This window comes from Pristiophorus japonicus, chromosome 16, assembly GCF_044704955.1.
Source record: "Pristiophorus japonicus isolate sPriJap1 chromosome 16, sPriJap1.hap1, whole genome shotgun sequence".
NCBI classification, from domain to species: domain Eukaryota; kingdom Metazoa; phylum Chordata; class Chondrichthyes; family Pristiophoridae; genus Pristiophorus; species Pristiophorus japonicus.
The window spans coordinates 8,467,928-8,492,601 of record NC_091992.1 but is presented as its reverse complement, the minus strand read 5'-3'; the positions used below and the strand labels follow the sequence as shown (position 1 = coordinate 8,492,601).

The following is a 24,674-nucleotide window of genomic DNA, read 5'->3' as shown; positions in this document are numbered from 1 at the left end:
TTCTCAGAATGACATTGTTCACAGTTGTATTTTTCTTTGGTGACGGAGTGCTGAAGGTGAGGCATGGAAGTGTCTTGCACCCAGTGTCGGCACCAAGCACTCCCCCCACTGCCAATTCATCTGTTCTGCCCCAGCAATCTGCCATAACCCCAATCTCAGGAGGGTGCCCTATGTTACACAAGTGTGAACTTTGCACCCCTCACCGCCCCCAGCCTTGTATCTCGGACAAGTTGTCAAATAGTGCCAGATCGCAGCAGGAGATGGAAGTTTTCCGAATCTATTCCACTTAAAGCCTTTTATAGTTGACAGAGATTTGCAAACCATCGGTGTGGCTGAATCGGAGCTTTGCTCACACCTCCCAATTACACAATACATTCATTTTTTTTTTAAAAAGAAAATGTTGATGGAATTTTCCCAATCATGTAGCACTGGCCCCAAGTGCTGAGAGTCATAACATTCAAAAGCAACAAACAATCTTGAATGAAAGTTGCGCTTTTCCTTAGAGCTCATTCCACGCTGGACAGTGTTCTAGAGGAGATGATGGAATCTCAAGGTCATCTGAAGGGAGAAATATCCAAGGTGTGGACCAAGGGGAACGATGCAGTCAGAGGAGAGGCTTTGAGGTTAGAGCAGCTGCTACAGATGTGTCCGTAACAGAACATGTGAATTGTTAATTACACCCATTTTCAGGCTGTGTGTGTGGGGGGGGGGGTCCCTTCATTATTGTTCTGCACAAACAGCAACAATGTAGCCAGTGAGGTTACAATGGGGTAGAAATTAATCTTGGGCGGTAACATAAAACAGACGCCATCAATGGAAAAGATCGGGCAGGGTGTAAAACAGGATACACCCCGACCAGCTAGAGTCCTGATTGTTCCTGAGACTGAAATTCGGGCCCAGGTTGGTTGTACAAGAACATAAATAGGAGCAGGAGTATGCCATTTGAGCCTGCTCCACCATTTAATAAGATCATGGCTGATCTTCTACCTCAACTCCACATACCTTTTCTAGTGCTGTACATTCCTATGTTCCAGTGCATTAGAAAGCTAAAACATGAATTCAGTGGACGTATTTTTCACCATTCTGGCTATAAGATCATGGCTGATCTTCTACACCAACTCCACTTTTATGCCCCATCTCCATATCCCTCGATTCCCTTTGTATCCAAAAATCTCTATCTCAGCCTTGAATATACTCAACGACTGAACATTCACAGCTCTCTGGAGTAGAGAATTCCAAAGATTCACAATCCTTTGAGTGAAGAAATTTCTCCTCATCCCAGTCCTAAATGATCAGCCCTTTATCCTGTGACCCCCTAGTTCGAGACTCCCCAGCCAAGGTAAACATCCTCCCAGAATCTACCCGGTCAAGCCTTTTAAGAATTTTAGATGTTTCAATGAGATCACCTCATTCTTTTAAACGCCAAGGAATATAGGCAGAGACTATTCAATCTCTCCTCATAGAACAATCCCCTCATCCCAGAAATCAGTCCAGTGAACCTTTGTTGCACTTCCTCCAAGGCAATTACATCTTTCCTTTGGTGATGCCCAACCAATAGAGCTCCCGGAACTGCAGCAGTAGTTTAATTTGAATGAACAAGTTTACTATCAAGTCTGTAAGGTCCCTAAAGGCTAGTGTAGTAGAATTGTAACACATGTCTAGTTTGAGAGCCCTTGAGTTCGGGGGCTTAATGACTGAAGGCTCAATTACTGATGGTGGGGAGATGGGTGGACAATAGGCTAGAATCAAAAGAGCAGAGGGTGCAAGATACAAAATAAAGCTGGAAAATATTGCAGAGGTAGAATGTCGAGATTTGAAGATTAAGCAGTAGGGGAATAGAGAGGCAGTGAGCGATAGGCGTGTAATAAGAATTGGCACACATTACTTAGTGGCACTAATTGTTAACCCAGTTTCTAGTTTTTACTGTACTGCTTTACATAATTAATCCGGAGCTTAGTCAGTATTTAGATTTATTTTAGTTACATCTGTAAATGGTACCCAGCACATTGGATGTTTATAGTAAGGTCGTGTGTTACTACTGTTTGTGTTGACAGAGTGTCACAGGAAGAAGAATGCTCTGCCAGTGGAAAACAAACCAATATCGCGACTGCACAGGGAGCAGCAAAGGGAGCCTCGGAAAGCAGACCAGGAACCAGTGCTTCAATTGCTCCCGCAAGTAAGAAATGAGCAGAAGAGGAGTTGGGAGACTCCCAATTATTTTCTAAACATTAAGCAACTGGAGACACTAGATTTTTTTTTAAATTAAAAAGGTGGTGCTGTCGACTGAAGACGTTGCTGGATTTGTAAACCGAGGCGCCGCAATGACAATGTCATAGAAACATAGAAAATAGGTGCAGGAGTAGGCCATTCAGCCCTTCGAGCCTGCACCACCATTCAATATCATCATGGCTGATTATGCAACTTCAGTACCCCACTCCTGCTTTCTCGCCATACCCCCTGATCCCTTTAGCCGTAAGGGCCACATCCAACTCCCTTTTGAATATATCTAACGAACTGGACTCAACAACTTTCTGTGGTAGAGAATTCCACAGGTTCACAATTCTCTGGGTGAAAAAGTTTCTCATCTCGGTCCTAAATGGCTTACCCCTTATCCTAAGACTGTAACCCCTGGTTCTGGCCTTCCACAACATCGGGAACACTCTTCCTGCATCTAACCTGTCCAATCCCGTCAGAATTTTATATGCTTCTACGAGATCCCCTCTCATTCTTCTAAATTCCAGTGAATATAAGCCTAGTCGATCCAGTCTTTCTTCATGTCAGTCCTGCCATCCCAGGAATCAGTCTGGTGAACCTTCGCTGCACTTCCTCAATAGCAAGAATGTCCTTCCTCAGATTAGGAGACCAAAACTGTACACAATATTCAAGCTGTGGCCTCACCAAGGCCCTGTACAACTGCAGTAAGACCTCCCTGCTCCTATACTCAGATCCTCTCGCTATGAAGGCCAACATGCCATTTGCTTTCTTCACCATCTGCTGTACCTGCATGTCTACTTACTAATCATAACACGAATACAAATCAATTTCATGGCAGGATAGTTATGGGAATTTTAAAAATTAATTGCTGGTAGCTAACCCGTATTTGTAGCAAAACACAATTCAGCAGGATGAATGCAGAAGATGACCAAATCCCAGCTCTTCTCAAGTAGAAATGGTTTAACCTGCAGAAACCTCTTCAGGGAAAACGTTGCACAACACTCGTGACCCATAAACTGCAAATAAATATTGTTCTATGCTAGTGATGGTTAACTGAGGTGTTCCAAATAGGAATATTTGAAAACTAGCATTTTGGAATGTGAACAACAATCCTAGGTGTGGAGTGCCCATGTTAATGGCTTTAACTCCCATTCAGGTGGGCCACAAACCTCTTCATTACTCACTTCAAGACCATCCCATGCAGTTAATAAACCTCCTCCAATCCCCCACCAAAGAAAAATATTACACCTTGTAGTCTTCCTCAGTACATCCAGTGGAATTGAGATGAATGTTTTTTTGTTTTTAAACTGTCCTGGTTCGGTGCACAATAAATATTTGGGGGAGGATTTGGAAGCAGCGGTCTCTCTAATTTCCTTCTCAGTGCGTGGTTCTTTTAAGTTTGCTGCACGGTGGCATATGCTCAGTATCTTTCAGTGGCAATGGCTGGCGAGCTGCCTGCACGGGACTTCCCGATTGAGGGAGCGTACCTTAGGGGAGACTGTGTGTGGGGGGGGGAGGTGGGAGTTCAGATCCCCCTCACCAGCAGCCATGTTCAGTTAGAACTGTGCAACTTTACCAACAGCTGCTCGTGTCCTATCTCGCACCAAGTCCCGCTCACCCACCACCCCTGTGCTCGCTGACCTACATTGGCTCCCGGTTAAGCAACGCCTCGGTTTCAAAATTCTCATCCTTGTTTTCAAATCCCTCCATGGCCTCGCCCCTCCCTATCTCTAATCTCCTCCAGCCCCATACACCCCCTTCCCCCCGCTCCTAGATATCTGCGCTCCTCTAATTCTGCCCTCCTGAGCATCCCCGATTATAAAATTGCTCAACTATCGGTGGCCGTGCCTTCTGTTGCCTTGGCCCAAGCTCGAACTCCCTCCCTGAACACCTCTTCTCCTTCAAGACGCTCCTTAAAACCTCTTTCTTTGACCAAGCGTTTCATCACCTGCGCTAATTTCTATCGGTGTCAAATTTATGTCTCATAATACTCCTGTGAAGCACCTTGGGGCGTTTCACCAAGTTAAAAACGTTATGTAAATACAAGTTGTTTTTTCCCATAATCTGCAGGTAGCGTGAACGAGGAGAGCTCCAGTCAAAACCAGATCCCGAGAGTGAACTGGACCCAGCCTCACAGGTATGGCTTTCTGCCAAAATGACAAGTCAGGAAGCAACAAGTGGTTTCATGGAGTGGCATGTAGTGGAATTTCCCCAGCAATGTCTCTATCTCCATTCTTTATCTTTTTGGCTTTCATTGGTGGGTGAAGATGTCTGCACATGTTGAAATGCAAGTTTGTCACACAGTTGAATCTCTCCAACTCAGTTATTGTAAACCTGTCATTGCAGAAAGATCGGTTTCTACACCCATAGCGCAGCAGCCCTCACTCTTCAGATTCAAAGGTCTGCGCACACAATAGTTATTCACCAAACAAACACAGCCCAGGCACGCCACCGCAGACTTTGACTCCCTGTTCCCAAGTCCCACATAACAGGGAAAGTTACCACAATGTAAAGCACCAATATAATTGTTGTAATCATACCATTCAGCAACACAATGTACCAATCAAAAATAACCCACACTTTTTTTTAGTAACATTTTCCATTTTATTAAAGAAAACATCTACAGCAAAGTGTTTTGATTCACAATTATACCCAATTATTAGAAACCAGTACAGTGGACTGGAAACTAAATGATAACCCAACGAGCAAATGAGTGGGTGGGGCATGGGAAACACAATGGAGTTATCGTGAGAGCACATTACATCTGTACATTGACGATGCGGCAGTGTCCACAGGGGATGAATTAAAAGAAGGCAAGTACCATTGGATCGCCAGGAGCTAATTCAATTCCATATTTCATGTATGGTTTTTTTTGGCAGGGTGATCATCTTGGAATAAACCAGCACTCGATGCTAAATTCTACAAGGAGGAATTTCTGCTCCACAAGAAAATAGAGCACACAGCATGCCTCATAATCCCTGGGTACTGTACCCCATAATCCCTTTACAAAAAGCTTCTTCAAATTGCAATTATTACCAAGCATAATAAATCTCATACTATATTGTGTTTAAATGTGCCAATGCTTGGTATCGAAGGTTTGTCAATCAGAAATCAGCACATTATATTGGTACAAATACACAAACTTGCACCCATCATCGATGTTGAATATAATCAGTATTGTGACTTATCCATCAATTTGCGAGTGAAGACTGAGCTCATCGAGATCTTTAAAATGATATTCGATAGGATAGATACAGACAAACCTTCCCCTGGTGGGGAATCCAGAGCAAAGGGACATCGTTGTAAAATGAGAGAAATCGGGAAGCACTTTTCCCTCACAAAGGTGGAAAGCTGGAACCCAAAGCTACAGATTCTGGGTCAATTGAAATTTTCAAGACTGAGATCAATAGATTTTTGAGAGGCGGGTAAATTGAGTTGAGATACAGATCAGCCGTGATCTAAACGAATGGCAGAACAGACGCGAGGGGCTGAATCCTGCTCCTGTGTTCGTTCTTCCTCCTCACTGGCCTGTCTCTACTTCTAGCCGGTTTGTCTCCTTTTTAATTGGACTCGGACTAGGGGACATAGTCTAAAAATCAGAGCCAGCCTTTTAGGAGTGAAATTAGGAAACACTTCTACACACAAAGGGTGATAGACATTTGGAACACTCTTCCGCAAACAGCAATTGATGCTCGATCAGTTGTTAATTTTAAATCTGAGATTGATCATTTTTTGTTAACCAAAAGGTATTAAGGAATATGGGCCAAAGGTGGGTAGATGGAGTTAGGTCACAGATCAGCCATGATCTCATTGAATGGCGGAACAGGCTGGAGGAGCTGAATGGCCTCCTCCTGTTCCTAGAAACCGCTCAAGAAGCCATTGATGAAGGAGAACAGAGCAGTGGAGAGAGAACAAAGACAAACAGTATAATCGACAATTGACAAATAAATCATGATTCACAAGAAAAACATAGAACATAAAGTGAAACTTGAATTTTACAAAATGGATTTTACTGGAACCTGGGACATCTAGTTGTCTTGATTAAGGAAATACCGTAATTCTACACGGCACCCTCCCACCCACATTTGCCAGGTACAAGATGGGGAGTAATTTCCACAACATGAACCGTGGCTGCAAACCCACATCCCATCGCTCCCGCTCCTACACAGGCCAAAAATAAACACGGTCTAAAACTGGGTCGACATGCGATGTCTAGGAAAGCATAGGCAGGGCTTTTTCATTACCGATCTGTAACTAACAATTTGGGACTGGATAAACGATGCAGCCAAATTCAAAGTGGAGAATGTTCCATTCCCCAGTGCAGTCATCCTTAACCAAGGCCACATAAACAAGGCAGGAAACCCATTACAATCTCATTCCACTTTATTCAACATCAAAAATTGACAAGATCTGTCTATCGAACCACAAAATATCCTTCCTTCATGTATAAAATGCTTAAACAATTCAGTTACCTCGTTCATATGTCCGTGCAATTACATTATAAAAACCAGCAACATCAATTTAATACAGTGCAAAGAATTTGTTCAGTATGAAAGAAAAAAAAGTACATAGTGATGCAAATCCTGTGCTTATTTCCACTGTTGGTTTCAGCAGATGCAAATATACAATTTAATAAACTTCAGCTTAGGTCTCACAATTACCCAACTTCACTTTCTCCAGCTCCGTGTGGACCAGCCAGGTAACAGTGGAAGCACAGACTGCATTGTGCATGGGATTCTTTGAGCTCTAGGGACAAATCCAACACATTTTATATTCTCTCCACCCACCAAAATGACCAAACCAAAAAGTCTGTCATTACAATCCTTGCATCTACTAATGTTTTTTTTTAATTTTATGAATTATTTGCGATGCTCGTGGTCAAGGGGGCAGGCAGGCAACTTTCCCACACGCCTCTCCAAATGCTGCGTGAAGCCGGTTTTTGCAAGGTGAACCACAGCCGCTGGAAAGGGAACATGAGGAAGCACTGCACGCAGCAACTCCCCGTGCCCACGATTCAACAGAGTTTTTGGGTGGAGGGGGATGCAAACCTACATCTCACCAATTTGTATTGCAACTCATTTTACATTTTTCTAGGTGATTTAACACTATGGAGTGCAACTGCACAGGTTCCACTGGCTGCACTCCATATTGTAAACAACCCAGACACATGGCATTGAAAAGCTAAGTAAATATGGGCCCATGATTGTGCTGCTAGATGAAGACGGTTTCTTGGTAACCAGTCACCTGTACTAGTACTGTGTCTCTGCATTAACAATTGAGCCTAGCACACTTGGGAGACCAGCTCCTGATGCACAGCCGAGAGGTCGCTCAACTGAAACAGCATCCTAGACCGCGATGAAGCACCTAAACAGCTGCAATGTCTGGATTCCTTCCTCCCCACTTTTAATTCACGGGCCTAGAGATCGTCGAACCTGCGTCTGAAGGCTGGAGACCTGCGAACCGGATAGAGTTACAGAAAGGGAGTCACTGCCCTGTTGAATTTACACCACAAGGTCCGTGTGGGAGAGTCCGCTCAGCGTTTGAGTGTTACAGGGAGAGTCGCACGTGTCCTTTTCTGTCCAGTTGAAGGACTTCAAGAGCTTTCAGCGTTTTTAACTTGGCTTCGTTTGCTTTCATGTTCAGTTTGCTCATCTGCAGCACACTCAGCGCAGCACTGGGAGGGAACACGGAAATGTAGTTCAGCACAGGGACGTAGTCCATTATAAAACCTTTATTCATCGCTTTCCCTTTAAAAAGCTTAGTCATGTAATATCTAAAAAATAGAAAAGCTACACGCATACCTGATTATTGGGATTCAGACAGGTAGAAGTTAAAAGTCCTATAAAATATTCCTGATCTAACCACAGGAATGTCACGTATGGAAGTCGCAAGTTGGAATGGTATCCTTGAGCGATCACTCAAATGCTTTTGGTCAGATTTTTGACATCTGGACAGATTAGGGGTATTTCCTCCCAAGCACATCAAAGTAAGGAAAGTCTGTGACAGTGCAAGTTGGTAGTGGCTCTTTTCTGGTTCTGGATTTTACAATTTTTAACTATGCCGGCTGCTTGAGTAGATCAATCAATCAATCCCAAGTCTACCAACAGTGACAAAAGGCATCAGTGTCTGAATCCAATGGAAAATTCCATTCCTCATTCCACTCTGCCAGGTCGGGAGGGATGGAAAATGTGCAAGACTAATATACAGTGGAAACTGAATACAAACTGATTGGACTGCCGCGGATATTAAACTGCAACCCAACCCCACTCCCCACCCCATCCAAAATTAACAAGTGCTACTCTAGTGCTGTGACAGGATGCTTTCTCGTAGGTGGAACAATGCACAGGGAAAGAGGCAGGGCAGCAGAAGCCTGGTTGCCAGCCAAGCCTGATAGGGAGCTATGCAATAGCACTTGTGCCGAATACGCTGTTTGAGATCCTGCCCTGGCTGAAGGATAGATAGCGGGAGCAGACAACAAATCATATTAAGTGACTGAATTAGAGCAGTGAAGTTTAGATTTTTGTTTTTGCTTTATATAAAACAGTGATTTCTGCCCCAAGGACCTCAGTTTCAGCATAAAGTTTTTATAAAAGGCCACTAATCAAATTGGTGATGTACACCATGCCCGAGTTAACTAAAAGCATCAGGAATTACTTCATTACTGCAAACTTAAGTTTGATTGGGGCAATATTTAACATTTTTAAACATTCTGACTAAGAAAGCAACTAAAGCATCCCAAAAGGATAATCTCACACACGTCCTGGTTCAGAATCAGTAAGAAATTTAATTCTTCTTGGATGTACTAATAACAACCCTCCAGATCTCCATTTCTGCTGCCTGATCAGCTCCGGGATTCAAACTAGGGGCGAGGGACCTCCCTGTGGCCATGGCCAGCTGTCCATCTTCTGCTGCGCTCCCAGAGCACTCTGTTCCCAGAATCACCAGCAGTGCTGGCCGAGAGACGACAAAATTCAGCCAAGTCACGCCCTCACCTATTTTTGTCCTTTACGAAGTGGTCAAAGAGCTGCTGATATAACGCGTTCAAGTCAGCAAGTTTCACGCTTTGCCTCACATTTCTCGGTACCGACATGAACATCTTCTCGGTGATCGGTTCAAACTCCACTAAAACATAAAAATTGAGCAGTATCATTCACAGCTAACTAAAAACAGCAGCGGATCCGACATTTATGAACTACCAGAGGATATAACCAGTGTTTTGTTAGAGATTAAATCACAAGGTATAAAACTAAAGGCCAGAAATTGTTAGCGATGTGCCATACAAACATTTAGTGCATATTCCATGCTCTGTTATTTTGCCCCGCTGATTGACACCCCTTTTAAACCCACTATCATCAGTAGTAGACACGGTCATCTTCTGTTGAAACTCTCAACACACCACACTAGAGCGGTCCAATACAGAGAGTTAATGTCGCGTCAGAGGAAACCTGAGGGCAGGCATTTGCACGCAGGGAGGAAAGGAAATTCAGATTCAGCCCAATAACTCACATCTGGCAGTTATACAATATTGGCCAGTGAACTAGGTGACATTCTCACACCAAGAATGGAGAATAGTTTACAGGACAGGGAGAAACACACGTATCGTAATTACAAAGCTCTCACTAATACCTTGCAGCGGGAGTTGAATACCGGGTCAGAATGTCATAAATCAGCATTTAACTCCACTTCAAATTTACAGTGACGGGTCCATTATAAAAAGTAAAACACATTAAAAGGGCAGCCACATAGCAAGCGAGATCAAGGCAACGTAGCAGTCACACAGAGCAACCGGGTTATAACCGCAACATAAAGGAGCTCAATGCCACTCCCCGTTTAAAACAAAATCTAACACGGTCACTGACCGCTGGGAAACAAGTCTGCACCCATGAAGATTCTGATCTCAGCCATGCCAGGCACATGTCTGGGGAAGAGAATCTCATTTCAAGTCATCTGACCATAATCCAGGAAACGACACACAAGAACATAAGTAGGAGCTCGAGTAGGCCATTTCGCCCTTCGAGCCCGCTCCATCATTCAACAAGGTAATGGCTGATCTTCTACCTCAACTCCACCTTCCTGCACTGTCCGCATATCCCTCAATTCTCATAAATTTATCGACCTCGGTCTTGAATATACTCAACGACTGAGCATCAAAAGCTCTCTGAGGTAGAGAATTCCAAATATTCTTGAGCACTACTTTCCTCACAGTTATAAACTTGTTTCTGATCGGTTTCTTTGCATGTCGATCACAGCTGAGCCTGATAGGATTTTCATCCAACAGGGGTCAGTGAACAGCGTTTGGGGAGCCACTCGAGCCTGCTCCGCTATTCAATAAGATCATCGACCTCAACTTCACTTTCCCACCCGATCTTCATAACCCTCGATTCCCCTAGCCTCTAAAAATCGATCTGTCTCAGCCTTGAATATATTCAGAGACTCAGCAGTCACTCACCCTCTGAGTGAAGACATTTCTCCTCATCTCAGTCCTAAATGGCCGACCCCTTATTTGCAGACTGTGACCCCATGTTCTAGATTCCCCAGCCAGGGGAAAACATCTCAGCATTAACCCTGTCAAGCCCTTTAAGAATTTTATATGTTTCAATTAGATCAGCTCTCATTCTTCCAAACTCTAGGGAATATAGGCCTAGTCTACTCAATCCCCCCCCATTCCAGGAACCAGTCTAGTGAACCTTTGTTGCACTCCCTCTATGGCAAGTATGTCTTTCCTTAGGTAAGGAGACCAGAACTGTACACAGCACTCCAGGTGTGGCCTCATCAATGCTCTGTATAATTGCAGTAAGTGGAGTAAGTCTTAGTCATGTACTCTAATCCCTTTGTAACAACAGCCAACATACCATTTGCTTTCCTGATTGCTTGTTGTACCTGCATGTTAACTTTCCGTGGTTTAAAGTACAAGGACACCCAGGTCCCTCTGAATGCAAACATTTCTCAGTCTTTCGCCATTCAAAAAATATTCTGCTTTTTTGTTTTTCCTCCCAAAGTGGATAACTCACACTTCCCCACATTGTATTCCAAGAGAGTTTTTCTTTGTGGAGCAAGGGCCAAGTATCACACGCCAGTAGTTTCAGCAAGAAGCACAAGCCTGGGTCAGTTGGGAGCACTCTGACACGGAGCCAGAAGGCTTATTTTGAGCACACCGAGGCAGTGCTGCATTGTTGAAGATGCTAAACTAGGGGGGCCCCCCCATCTGCCTGTTCCTGTGGTTCAGGTACACATTAAAAGATCCCATGGCACTATTTAAAGAGCAGGGAGTTCTTCTGATGTCCTCCCTCACCCAATAGATGAGCTAGTCATTCAATTGCTGTGTGTGGGAACTTGCTATATGAAAAATAGCCACTGAATTTGGCTACATAACAGTCACTGCAATTCAATGTTTGTGAAGCGCTTTAAGTATGATAGGCACCATATAAATGCAAGTTTTCTTTTACAATATCCACAAAAACATTTCAGCTGATGCCAAGTTTAGATGCTGAATTAACAACTTTATTTTATTTACTTTTTCACATCTCCTGAGCAACGCAGGTGAATTTTGGCAATTTATTAAGGAATCTCGAGTGCCAACTTATTCCCTGAATTCCAATGTTGAGGCAATTGAAGTAAAAATAGAAAGATGACCAGCAAAATTCTGGAGACTATTTCACCACCTTAATTTTTTTATTCATGCTTTTTGCGCCAACATATTTTCTGTGCTGGGAGCTGCCAAGAATATCCGATACTCTTGGCCAACACTCTTTCCAGAGCTTGGCGCTCAGCCTAGTCACATACCATTCTGTGTAGTATTTAATAACTGCATAGCTGGAGGGGGGAAAACCGGGTTTGGCTCCCCTGGTCTTGGAACTGAACAACTGAGCCACACAGACCAGGTTTGATCTCTGGTCTGGTCTGTGCTGAATTCGTAGATGTCAGTAGGGGTCCTACAATTACCTAGTGTCAGCTGTGGCTCAGTGGGTAGCACACTCGCCTCTGAGTCAGAAGGTTGTGGGTTCAAGTCCCACTCCAGGGACTTGAGTACAAAAATCCAGTGCTGAGGGCGTGTTGCACTGTCGGAGGTGCCGTCTTTCGGATGAAACGTTAAACTCTCGTAAGTGGACGTAAAAGATCCCATGGCCACTATTTCGAAGAAGAGCAGTGGAGTTATCCCCGGCGTCCTGGCCAGTATTTATCCCTCAATCAACATAACAAAAAAAACAGATTATCTGGTCATTAGCACATTGCTGTTTGTGGGAGCTTGCTGTGTGCAAATTGGCTGCCGTGTTTCCCACATGACCACACTCCAAAATTATTTCATTGGCTGTAAAGCGCTCGAGACATCCGGTGGTCATGAAAGGCACTATACAAATCCAAGTCTTTCTTTAGTGTCGCAAGATTGGGGACAGGGGAGGGGGCGGAAAGAGAGGGAGAAAACAACTTCAGCAGTCTGGCTCCCCAAACGCCATTCACTGACCCCTGTTGGGTGAAAATCCCATCAGGCTTAGCTGTGATCGACATGCAAAGAAACAGATTTAGAACAGTGAGGAAAGTAGTGTTCAAGAAAAAGATTACTTCTGTCTGCACACCTACCTTCCACCTGCTGTGGTATTGGAGGCTCTGCACAAAGTTCCTATCAAAGAAAGAAAAAGATCCATTATACTTAATAGACAGAAAGTAATCAAAACATGCCCACTGAAGTCAACAGGGCTTAAAAAAAATAAATGGAAGACAAGCCACAGGAAGCAGTAGGCTGTCAAACTTTCCACAAGTTGGTTGAGCTAGTGTCATCAAGCAACTTTTGTACCCACTCAGCCTTTCATTTTTCTTTTTAAAAGTAAGTGATTGTGTTGCATTTTAACACCGATACTTAGTCCAGTGGAACATGGGGAACTGTTTTCCACTGCTTGCCCCATTGCCCCATCTTCAGCTCCCTGTTTTCAGTTAAGTTTTGCTGTGCTACCAGCCAATGAGACGCAAGTCAATAATCTGGAGAAAAAAGTTACACACTGATTCTCCCCGTCTCATAAGAATATAACAGGAGCAGGAGTAAGCCCTACGGCCCCTCGAGCCTGCTCCGCCATTCAATGAGATCATGGCTGATCATTGACCTCAACTCCACTTTCCCGCCCGATCTCCATATCCCTCGATTTCCCCTAGACTCCAAAAATCTATTGATCTCAGCCTTGAATATATTCAGAGACTCAGCATCCACAGCCCTCTGGGGCAGAGAATTCCAAAGATTCACCACCTTCCGAGTGAAGAAATTCCTGCTCATCTCGGTCTTAAGTGGCCTACTCCTTACCTGGAGACTGACCCCTAGTTCGAGACACTCTAGCCAGGGGAAACAATCTCTCAGCATCTCTCCTTTGAGGTGGAGGAATAGCAATAGAAGGAGCACACAGCCTCACTCAGAGTAATCACAAGATGACAGGAACTGGTCAATGGCGTTGAACGTTAAGAGCACCGACACTCAATGCCTCAGACTGGGCTGATTATAGGTGCAACGTTAACTAGTCAGTTCCCGATCTGAGCCGCACCAAGTGGAGCGATAAGATTTCCCTGCCTAGGGCGGGGGAGGAAAGGGAGAAGAGAGAGGGACGGCGAGCAAAAGTCACTGCCTGCTTACAGAGGGAGCAGAGACCAAGCTGCAGGAAACACACAAACATAAAATGGAAGGAAGTTGAGGCAGAATCTGGAAACAGGATACCCTGCACACAGGCATCAATAGGTGACTTCCTCTCGAAGAGCAAATGGGTTCCGACTCCAATCACGGCCAGTGTTAGCAAAACAAAACCTTACTCTGTCCACCCAACCCAACGCAAAAATAACGGAATCATGGTGAGCACATCATAACCTCGTGGCACATTAGATCAAGAATTCCCAGATTGGTTCATTTGAATTTTAGACTGCCACGGAGCAGGTGTTGGTCCAGATTTTCCTGGGGTGTAACTGCTGCAGTGTCTTGGAATGAGGCGATAGCTGGAAAAAAGCCACGCTCAAGTGAACAGCAATTAAAATACCTGCATAAACAGTACAATTTAAATGGCTTCCTTTAAAAAGGCTAATTTTACCCCGCACATGAACACCAAACCCGTCATTATGCAATTTTGTATTACAGTTGAGGAGAGAAGTGAAACAATTAAGAACGGCACAGCAGGAAGACACAACGTACCTCACTGGGGCCTGCTCCAGCCAAAACCTCAGCCTTCAGAATCTTCTGCACAGCCCACTGCTCATCCTCAGTCAGTGGACAAGACTGGGAGAACAAAAAATAAAGAAATCAAATCCCTCCGTACACAAGCTAATTGTTCGTGGCTTCAGTACAGGCGAATGGTACGCCCACAGACTTCCAGCACGGAGCCAGTCCAGACAAACGGGCCAGCACCCACAAAAAAAACCACTCACAGCTCAGGCGTCCCTCACAGATTAGCTTTTGTAAACCAACACATTTCAAAATCAAAAAGACAACAAAACATGCTGGAAATGCACAGGTTAGTCAGTACCTTGAAGAGTGGACCCTTCAGAACTGGTTATGGCAAGACCTCTATGATTTGAGCTCCATTGAGGGATCTCTCCAAATACGTTCTGGGTTCTGACATTGACTGAGCCTTTCCAGCATGTTCATTTTTGGTTACAGATCTCCAGCACTTAGTTTTTCTTTTGTTGCTCATATCGAAGTCGCAGGAAGCAACACCAAACATTTCTGGTATTCAAGAATATAGTACTAACCACTGTTAAGGCAGCGCAAGAATCGCTCAACAATAATCGGGAGTTGCTAAGCTGCAGACAGAGTTTGAGAGAGCTCTGTTCAGGAGTCAGTGAGTGAAATGTTTCTGAATTCCAATGAAATGGTTTAAAGTGGTCGCTTAAGTACTACCCCCCATTGCAGAGCGTAGGATGGAGACCGGTCATATGAGGAATCGTGGAACAAGTCTCCTAGAATCACAGAAATTTACAGCACAGGAGGCCATTCGGCCCATCGTGTCTGTGCCGGCTGAAAAAGAGCTACCCAGCGTAATCCCACTTTCCAGCTCTTGATCCGCAGCCCTGTAGGTTAAGGCACTCCTGTTGCATGTCCAAGTACTTTTTAAAAGCGATGAGGGTTTCTACCTCTACCACCCTTTCAAACAGTGAGTTCCAGACCCCGCCCCCGGGTGAAAAAAAATCTCAACGTCCCTCTAATCCTTCTACCAATTATTTTAAATCTATACTCCCTGGTTTTGACCCCCTCTGCTAAGGAAAATAAGTCCTTTGTTTCCACTCCATTTTATACACTTCAATTAAATCTCCCCATAGCTCCTCCACAGCAGCACGCCAGGCCCATTTCTGCATTCTACAAGGTGGGCAATTCGCAACGTTGATGTGGAAAGAGAAGGAAGGAGATTGATGGGAGCCGCCTCAGAGTTTCCTAGAGGTAAACAGCCCAATTTCCCGCTTCCTAGCCCAGGGAACGCAGTCCACTTAAGGATACCCACTGCCACCCTGACGAATAGCAGCTAATTCAGCAAACAACTGAACTTGGAGCCTTTTTGGCCTGTAGAAAAGACAGTGTATCGACCCACTGAGTTGTTGGGAAGGACAGTGGATGCAATTATTTTTTTAAAATTCTATATATAAAAAGTTCACTAGCCAACTGACCCCCACAGCCCACCCCACCTCATCCCTCAATACAAGGGTAGCAGTTTAAAAAAAACACACATTAAACCATTGCCACAGGCTTTGTGCTGGTATTGTGTAAGGTTTTAGCCAGTTAAACAACAACAAAAAGCAATGAAACAAGGCCAGCCCCAAGCCAGTTCCTTCTCAGCTTCAGTGATTGCATCGAGCACACTCTTGGGGGTTCCCCAAGCCTTGGTTCTTGCCAACATGCCCCAAGCTCTCTGGACTTGGGATAGTGGGTGCGCCCCATGGAGACAGAGTGAACTCCATGTTGGGCAGACACTTTACCCAGTGCGGATTTATTACTCTAGAGCACAGTGATGGGTTTTCACATACAACAGATACCCAACTGATCAGAAACACCACATGAAGTGCAGGCAACTAATTCATGGCAAAATAACCCACTGTATCTTTGTAAATGATGGGCTCCCCCCTCTCTCTGAGATAACATAGCCCTGTAGGAGCAAAGCCATTTTTCATTTTCCTGCGAGACAACCTCGAGCAATAGAGACAACAAAGATGTACCTTTAGGTCACTCTGCTCCTGCAGCTTCAGTACCAACTGCAACGTGGCGGCAAGTTGTGAACGGATGAAATCCACAGATTCCTTTTGTTCCGTGGCTATCTGATCCGCTTCCGCAGATAGCTCGCGATAACGAGATTTTATTACCCGCAGTTGCTTCAGCAGCTTGACTGGATTTTCCTACAACACAGGTGAGAAATATAGTGAAAGCTGTAATGTACTGAAACAGTGCAAGCCAAAGCGCTTTTAAATTAGTCACCCCTGTATTTAACCCACTTCTATCAGAGGAGTATTTGTATATTATTCACTGTACAGCAGGGAGTCCAGGGACGTCGGAGGCCTACAAAAGGCCCAACGTGTAGGAGAGGCGGGAGTGCGTGCAGCAGGGAGTCCGGGGACGTCGGAGGCCTACAAATGGCCCAACGCGTAGGAGAGGCGGGAGTGCGAGCAGCAGGTAGTCCGGGGACGTCGGAGGCCCAGCCGGTGTAGCTGCAGCAAGGAGGCAAAAAGAAGTAGAAAGAAATCGAAAGGTGACATCACAGCCAAGGGGGTAAGTGATTGGTAAGTCGTTTTTATTTTTCTTTTCTATATCAGTAAGTAACATTTAGCATTGTTGTTGCCAATTTAAGTTAATCTAAGGGTTAAGACATGGCAGGAGAGCTCAGACACATGTTATGCTTCTCCTGTACTATGTGGGAAGTCATGGACGCTTCCGGTGTCCCTGACGACGTATGCGGGAAGTGTATCCGCCTCCAGCTCCTGATGGACCGCATTGCGGCACTGGAACTGTGGGTGGATTCACTCTGGAGCATGCACGATGCTGAGAATGACGTGAATAGCACGTTTAACGAGTTGGTCTCACCGCAGGTAAAGGGTACACAGCCAGATAGTAAATGGGTGACCAACAGGAAGAGCAGTGCAAGGAAGGTAGTGCAGGGGTCCCCTGCGGTCATCCCCCTGCAAAACAGATACACCGTTTTGGGTACTGTTAAGGGGGATGACTCATCAGGGGAGGGCAGCAGCAGCCAAGTTCATGGCACCGTGGGTAGCTCTGCTGCATAGGAGGGCAGGAAAAAGAGTGGGAGGGCTATAGTGATAGGGGATTCGATTGCAAGGGGAATAGATAGGCGTTCTGCGGCCGCAACTGAGACTCCAGGATGGTACGTTGCCTTCCTGGTGCAAGGGTCAAAGGATGTCTCGGAGCAGGTGCAGAACATTCTGAAAAGGGAGGGTGAACATCCAGTTGTCGTGGTGCACATAGGTACCAACGATATAGATTAAAAAACGGGATGAGGTCCTACGAGACGAATTTAGGGAGCAAGAAGTTAAATTAAAAACTAGGACCTCAAAAGTAGTCATCTCAGAATTGCTACCAGTGCCATGTGCTAGTCAGAGTAGGAATCGCAGGATAGCTCAGATGAATACGTGGCTTGGAGTGGTGCAAAAGGGAGGGATTCAAATTCCTGGGACAATGGAACCGGTTCTGGGGGAAATGGGACCAGTAACAAGCCGGACGGCCTGCACCTGGGCAGGACCGGAACCAATGTCCTGGGGGTAGTGTTTGCTAATGCTGTTGGGGAGGAGTTAAACTAACATGGCAGGGGGATGGGAACCTATGCAGGGAGACAGAAGCAAAAGATAGAAAGGAGAATAGTAAAAGTGGAGGGCAGAGAAACCCAAGGCAAAAAACAAAAAGGACCACATTACAGCAAAATTCTAAAGGGGCAAACAAAGTGTGTTAAAAAGACAAGCCTGAAGGCTCTGTGCCTCAATGCGAGGAGTACTTGATATAAGGTGGACGAATTAACTGCGCAGACAGCAGTTAACGGATATGATGTAATTGGCATCATGGAGACATGGCTCCAGGGTGACCAAGGCTGGGAACTCAACATCCAGGGTATTCAACATTTAGGAAGGATAGGCAGAGAGGAAAAGGAGGCGGGGTGGCGTTGCTGGTTAAAGAGGAAATTAATGCAATAGTAAGGAAGGACATTAAGCCTGGATGATGTGGAATCGGTATGGGTGGAGCTGCGAAATACTAAAGGGCAGCAAACGCTAGGGGGAGTTGTGTACAGACCACCAAACAGTAGTAGTGAGATTGGGGACATCATCAAACAAGAAATAAGGGTTGTGTGCAATAAAGATACAGCAGTTATTGTGGGCGACTTTAATCTATATATTGATTGGGCTAACCAAATTGGTAGTAATGCGATGGAGGAGGATTTCCTGGAGTGTATTAGGGATGGTTTTCTTGACCAATATGTTGAGGAACCAACTAGAGAGCTGGCCATCCTAGACTGGGTGATGTGTAATGAGAAGGGACTAATTAGCAATCTTGTTGTGCAAGGCCCCTTGGGGAAGTGTGACCATAATATGGTAGAATTCTTTATTAAGATGGAGAGCAACACAGTTAATTCGGAAACTAGGGTCTTGAACTTAAGGAAAGGTAACTTCGACGGTATGAGACGTGAATTGGCTAGAATAGATTGGCAAAGGATACTTAAAGGGTTGACGGTGGATAAACAATGGCAAACATTTAAAGATCACATGGAGGAGCTTCAGCAATTGTACATCCCTGTCTGGAGTAAAAATAAAACGGGGAAGGTGGCTCAACCATGGCTAACAAGGGAAATTAAGGATAGTGTTAAAACCAAGGAAGGGCAGATAAATTGGCTAGAAAAAGCAACAAACCTGAGGACTGGGAGAAATTTAGAATTCAACAGAGGAGGACTAAGGATTTAATTAAGAGGGGGAAAAGAGAGTACGAGAGGAAGCTTGCCGGGAACATAAAAACTGACTGCAAAAGCTTCTATAAATATGTGAAAATAAAAAGATTAGTGAAGACAAATGTAGGTCCCTTGCAGTTGGATTCAGGTGAATTTATAATGGAGAACAAAGAAATGGCAGACCAATAGAACAAATACTTCGGTTCTGTCTTCACGAAGGAAGACACGAATAACCTTCCAAATGTACTAGGAACAGTGGGTCTAGTGGGAAGGAGGAACTGAGGGATATCCTTATTAGGCGGGAAATTGTGTTAGGGAAATTGATGGGATTGAAGGCTGATAAATCACCGGGGCCTGATAGTCTGTATCCCAGAGTACTTAAGAAAGTGGCCCTAGAAATAGTGGATGCATTGGTGATCATTTTCCAACAGTCTATCGACTCTGGATCAGTTCCTATGGACTGGAGGGTAGCTAATGTAACACCACTTTTTAAAAAGGGAAGGAGAGAGAAAACGGGTAATTATAGACCGGTTAGCCTGATATCAGTGGTGGGGAAAATGTTGGAATCAATTATTAAGGATGAAATAGCAGTGCATTTGGAAAGCAGTGACAGGATCGGTCCAAGTCAGCATGTATTTATAAAAGGGAAATCATGCTTGACCAATCTTCTGGAATTTTTTGAGGATGTAACTAATAGAGTGGACAAGGGAGATCCAGTGGATGTGGTGTATTTGGACTTTCAAAAGGCTTTTGACAGGGTCCCACACAAGAGATTGGTGTGCAAAATTAAAGCACATGGTAATTGGGGTAATGTACTGACGTGGAGAGAGAACTGGTTGGCAGACAGGAAGCAGAGAGTCAGGATAAACGGGTCCTTTTCAGAATGGCAGGCAATGACTAGTGGAGTGCCGCAGGGCTCAGTGCTGGGACCCCAGCTCTTTACAATATACATTAACGATTTGGATGAAGGAATTGAGTATAATATCTCCAAGTTTGCAGATGACACTAAACTGGGTGGCGGTGTGAGGTGTGAGGGGGACGCTAAGAGGCTGCAGGGAGACTTGGACAGGTTAGGTGAGTGGGCAAATGCATGGCAGATGCAGCATAATGTGGATAAATGTGAGGTTATCCATTTTGGGGGCAAAAACATGAAGGCAGAATATTATCTGAATGGCGCCAGATTAGGAAAAGGGGAGGTGCAACGAGACCTGGGTGTCATGGTTCATCAGTCATTGAAGGTTGGCATGCAGGTATAACAGGCGGTGAATAAGGCAAATGGTATGTTGGCCTTCATAGCTAGGGGATTTGAGTATAGGAGCAGGGAGGTCTTACTGCAGTTGTCCAGGGCCTTAGTGAGGCCTCACCTAGAATATTGTGTTCAGTTTTGGTCTCCTAATCTGAGGAAGGACATTCTTGCTATTGATGGAGTGCAGCGAAGGTTCACCAGACTGATTTCAGGGATGGCTGGACTGTCATGAGGAGAGACTGGATCAACTGGGCCTTTATTCATTGGAGTTTAAAAGGATGAGAGGGGATCTCATAGAAACGTAGAAAATTCTGACGGGACTGGACAGGTTAGATGCAGGAAGCATGTTCCTGATGTTGGGGAAGTTCAGAACCAGGGGACACAGTCTTAGGATAAGGGGTAGGCCATTTAGGACCGAGATGAGGAGAAACTTCTTCACTCAGAGTTGTTAACCTGTGGAATTCCCTGCCGCAGAGAGTTGTTGATGCCAGTTCATTGGATATATTCAAGGAGGAGTTAGATATGGCCCTTACAGCTAAGGGGATCAAGGGGTATGGAGAGAAAGCAGGAAAGGAGTACTGAGGGAATGATCAGCCACGATCTTATTAAATGGCAGTGCAGGCTCGAAGGGCCAAATGGCCTACTCCTGCACCTATTTTCTATGTTTCTATGTCTTGCAAGACAGCCTAATAATACAGCAAATAGGGAGCAACACATCAGGCGATGGATGCACAAGTTACTGTAAAGGGCTCATGCTCTACAGTAGGATTACATCAGATATATGGCACAGAAACACAGAAGGGAATAGAGGGTTATGTTGATAAGAGTTAGATAAGGAAAGACAGGAGGAGGCTCTTGTGCCGCCGGCATGGATTGGTTGGGCCGAATGAATCTTCTCCCTCATACATTTGTCTCGCCTCCCCTTAAATGCATCTATACTATTCGCCTCAACCACTCCCTGTGCTAGCGAGTTCCATATTCTCACCACTCTCTGGGTAAAGATGTTTCTTCTGAATTCAATATTGGATTTCTAAGTGACTATCTTGTATTGGTGACCTCTAGTGATGCTCTTCCCCACAAGAAACATTCTCTGTATCCACTCTCGATCAAAACCTTTCCTAATTTTGAAGACCTCTATTAGGTCACCCCTCAGCCTTCGCTGTTCATCCTTTCCTGATGGGTATAACTTCACATTTCTGGTATCATCCTTGTAAATCTAGGTAGCTCCTGCTTCAGCAAACCCTAATCAGGAATGCAGCAAGACTTCCTCATACAGTAAAGTCTCTCCATTGACATTCCCTGCCTGACTAAATTCTCAGTGGATTTCAGATGGCTGAAAGGCAGCAAAATAAAAAAAATGAATTGCCCTTTGAATTTGCTGACACTCAAAAAAAACATGCTAGTTAAATATTTTTTTTTAAATGTACAGTACGACTACAAATTGCACAGCTATAGCTGGTGCTTCGAGACATTTTACAATTAGTCACAGCTTCTTGTCGGAACATGCATTTTAAACTAGTGGAGAAAAGTATCTTCTACTTTTGGTACACTGTAGGGCTACCATGCAAACCTTGCATGTCATAAAAAAAGTATACAAAGTAACTGACACAAATTCCTGGATTCCAGCTTTTAATGGGTTACATGCTGGGGCAGAGCAAGTGACCGACTCTTCTCATTATTTCACCGACAAGACACATATTGCCTGATAATGCCCTACAGATATAAACGTGGTCTAGAGCTTAGCCAGACACAGATTTCCCCACGATCAGTGTTCATAAGACTGTACCTGTGTTGGTGTGTCCTCAGGAAGGTTTTTCACCATTTCATACTCAAGTTTGTGCTCGATATAATCCAGGTCAGACTCTGCCTTCTGGAACTAAATTGAGGAAGGAAAATAAATCACTGAAAAGTGCAAGTTAAAAAAAAAAACTGCCGGTTAAATAAAATAGACTGCTTTTTTGGTCTTCAGCGGTCATACCAAGAGATCACATCACTGCTTATTGTCGCCACCGTATCTGTCCTCCAGGGGTTCAGACACTGGACCAGCAGGAGCTCACACTTAGCTGTGATGCTGCAGAACATCAGTCGATCCCCGGGACTCAAAACCTCTAACCACAGAGTTAGAGGAAGGCCGAATAAAACGGCATAAAGCTAGAGTTTCCAAATTAGGTCGAGTTCTGGTCCTGAAGCTTGCCACACACACGCGCGAGGTTAGCGACTGGACGTCAGTTCAAATCAAGCAGTCACCCATCTCTTTAATCGATCCACTTTACAAAACCAATCCCAGTGTCGAGGCCCAGACAGATCAGTCAAATTCTAGAATGTCAGAAAATTACAAATTAGCCCAAAAGAAATTGTAATAATATGAATTGGGGCGGGGGGGGGGGGTGAAGAATGTCAATGGCTCTCTACCTTATCTCTGGCTCCCTGGCCGTGCAAAGCAGTGGATCAGCCAGCACATTAAAATAAAAGTTACCCTCTCTGGGGAGCTGTGATGAGTGATCTTAAAGGTGAATTAAATTTCCCCCTCCTACGTCAGCTGAAAAAGGTGGGGGTGTGGAGAAAGAGCAAGAGAGGCCATCTCATACACAATATCAAATCTTAAATTAAAAAAAAGTTAAAACTAAAATCTATTGCTTGGGCAGTGATCTATAAAAATGCAGCACAGTAAAAGCTGCAATGAATAACTCTGGAGTTACAGAAGCTGCTGATACTATGAGCTAAGGTGCAGTTTATTGGGAGTCACTGGGAAAACGTGTCGGTGCCTGCCAGCCGCACATTTCTGCTATGCAGGAGTCTCAGATGCCCGATGGCCTGGAGGGGATTCACAGAACCAGACGTTTGGTTAATCCGCCAGCTCTTACACAACAGACAGGCTGAAAGCCCTGAGGAAAATGTTGTCACAGGACTCATTGTGCTCGAGCACCTGGTCTTTGGCGTAAAACCACTCGGTGCCGCATTCCCAGGTGTGGAATTCTAACTCGAGCTGTGAATTGTACACTCCCTCGAGTAAGCAGCAAAGAGTACGTTCCATTTTCCCTGCAAACAATTAATGCCTTGACATTCAAAGACCGTACTAGAATTCTGGAAAATCCCTCTCTCAATAGTTCAGCAAGTTTATAGAATACCCGAACCCCAGGGATTCAAACCCTGGTCAGTGCTGGGTTCACTGATTACAGCCAGGGCTGCAGTAAGTACTGTAGAGTAAGGGATCCTGTTCCTTTACTATGCAGAGACCACCTGCTGCAAGAAAGCATACTTAACAATAGAAAGACTTGCATTTATATAGGTAGTCACATCCCTTAGGTTAAGTAGGTCTAGCTAGTAGTCAGGGACAGGAGGGTATGACTGCAACTCAGGCAGTTAAGGGGACTCCGGATGCAGTGCTGGAGGAGCCTTGGCCTTTGCCCTTATCCAACAGGTACGAGGTTCTTGATGAGCAAACAGACTACGGCACCGTGGTACAGGAGGCCATTCATGTGGAGGAGTGAAAAGGGACAGTATAGTCGGGTATAGATACTGTTCTCTGCAGCCACGACCAGGAGTTGTGATGGCCGTGGTGCCAGGGTTAAGGATATCTCCTCGTGGCTAGAGAAGAACTTGGGAGTGGGAAGCAGAGGATCCAGTTGTTGTGGTCCAAGTAGGAACCAATGACAAAGGTAGAACTAGGAATGAGGTTCTGCTGAGAGTTTGAGAACTTGGGGTCGAAATTAAAATTCAGAATCTCACGGGCAATAATCCCTGGATTTTTACCTCAGCCACGTGCAATTGATATTGGGACAAGCAGATTAGAAGGTTGAATGTGTGACTGAAAGAGTGCTGTGGGAGGCAAGGGTTTCAATTCATGGGGCCCACAGGTATCAGTACTGGGGAAAGAGGGAGCTGTTCCGTTGGGACGGGCTCCACTTAAACCAGGCTGGGACCAGTGTGCTGGCAAATCGAATAACTCGGGCAGTAGATAGGGCTTTAAACTAATGAAGGAGGGTTGGGGTGGTAGGACGATTCAGGAAAGGGTAAATTCAAAAGCAGCAAGAAAAATGACAAGGCTGTAGAGCAGAGTAATGATTTGGGTAAAAATAAGCAAAGTGGGTCAGGAATGGACAGAACTTATCAAAGGTAATAGGGCATCAGTGACTAATGTAACATCAGGGAAGAATGGAAAAAGTTAAAGATAAAGGGCTCAATTTTCCCCAATTATCTGCGCCGCTTTTCTTTGAGTAAATTAAAATCTCCACGTTTTCCTCAAAGTTTCTGCACCAGCATAATTCACATAGATACGTTTTTTTAGACGAGTTTTTTTAAAAACCTCATTGGAGGCG

At 44.7% G+C, this 24,674-nt stretch overlaps 2 protein-coding genes across 7 annotated transcripts in view; one reads left to right on the top strand and one right to left on the bottom strand.

The window, feature by feature from the left end:
* tex14 (testis expressed 14, intercellular bridge forming factor) overlaps positions 1-5,294 on the top strand; it is a 270,693-nt gene extending 265,399 nt beyond the window's left edge. The window contains exons 28-31 of the mRNA XM_070856955.1: positions 504-623; positions 2,055-2,176; positions 4,285-4,351; positions 5,094-5,294. Of these exons, the coding sequence (XP_070713056.1) occupies positions 504-623; positions 2,055-2,176; positions 4,285-4,351; positions 5,094-5,112 (328 nt within the window). The 3' untranslated portion in view covers positions 5,113-5,294. The remainder of the gene's footprint in view (positions 1-503; positions 624-2,054; positions 2,177-4,284; positions 4,352-5,093) is intronic.
* Positions 5,295-6,579: 1,285 nt separating this feature from the next.
* ska2 (spindle and kinetochore associated complex subunit 2) overlaps positions 6,580-24,674 on the bottom strand; it is a 47,730-nt gene continuing 29,635 nt past the window's right edge. For 5 of the 6 annotated variants that reach the window (XM_070856956.1, XM_070856959.1, XM_070856957.1 and 2 more), the window contains 6 exons: positions 22,142-22,231; positions 16,387-16,563; positions 14,375-14,458; positions 12,793-12,832; positions 9,207-9,336; positions 6,580-7,888 (listed from right to left, as the gene is read on the bottom strand). In XM_070856956.1, coding sequence (XP_070713057.1) covers positions 7,762-7,888; positions 9,207-9,336; positions 12,793-12,832; positions 14,375-14,458; positions 16,387-16,563; positions 22,142-22,231 — 648 coding nt within the window. In that variant the 3' untranslated portion in view covers positions 6,580-7,761. Of the gene's footprint in view, positions 7,889-9,206; positions 9,337-12,792; positions 12,833-14,374; positions 14,459-16,386; positions 16,564-22,141; positions 22,232-22,333; positions 22,654-24,674 lie in introns of those variants that run through there. The other variant, XM_070856961.1, reaches the window with a different exon arrangement.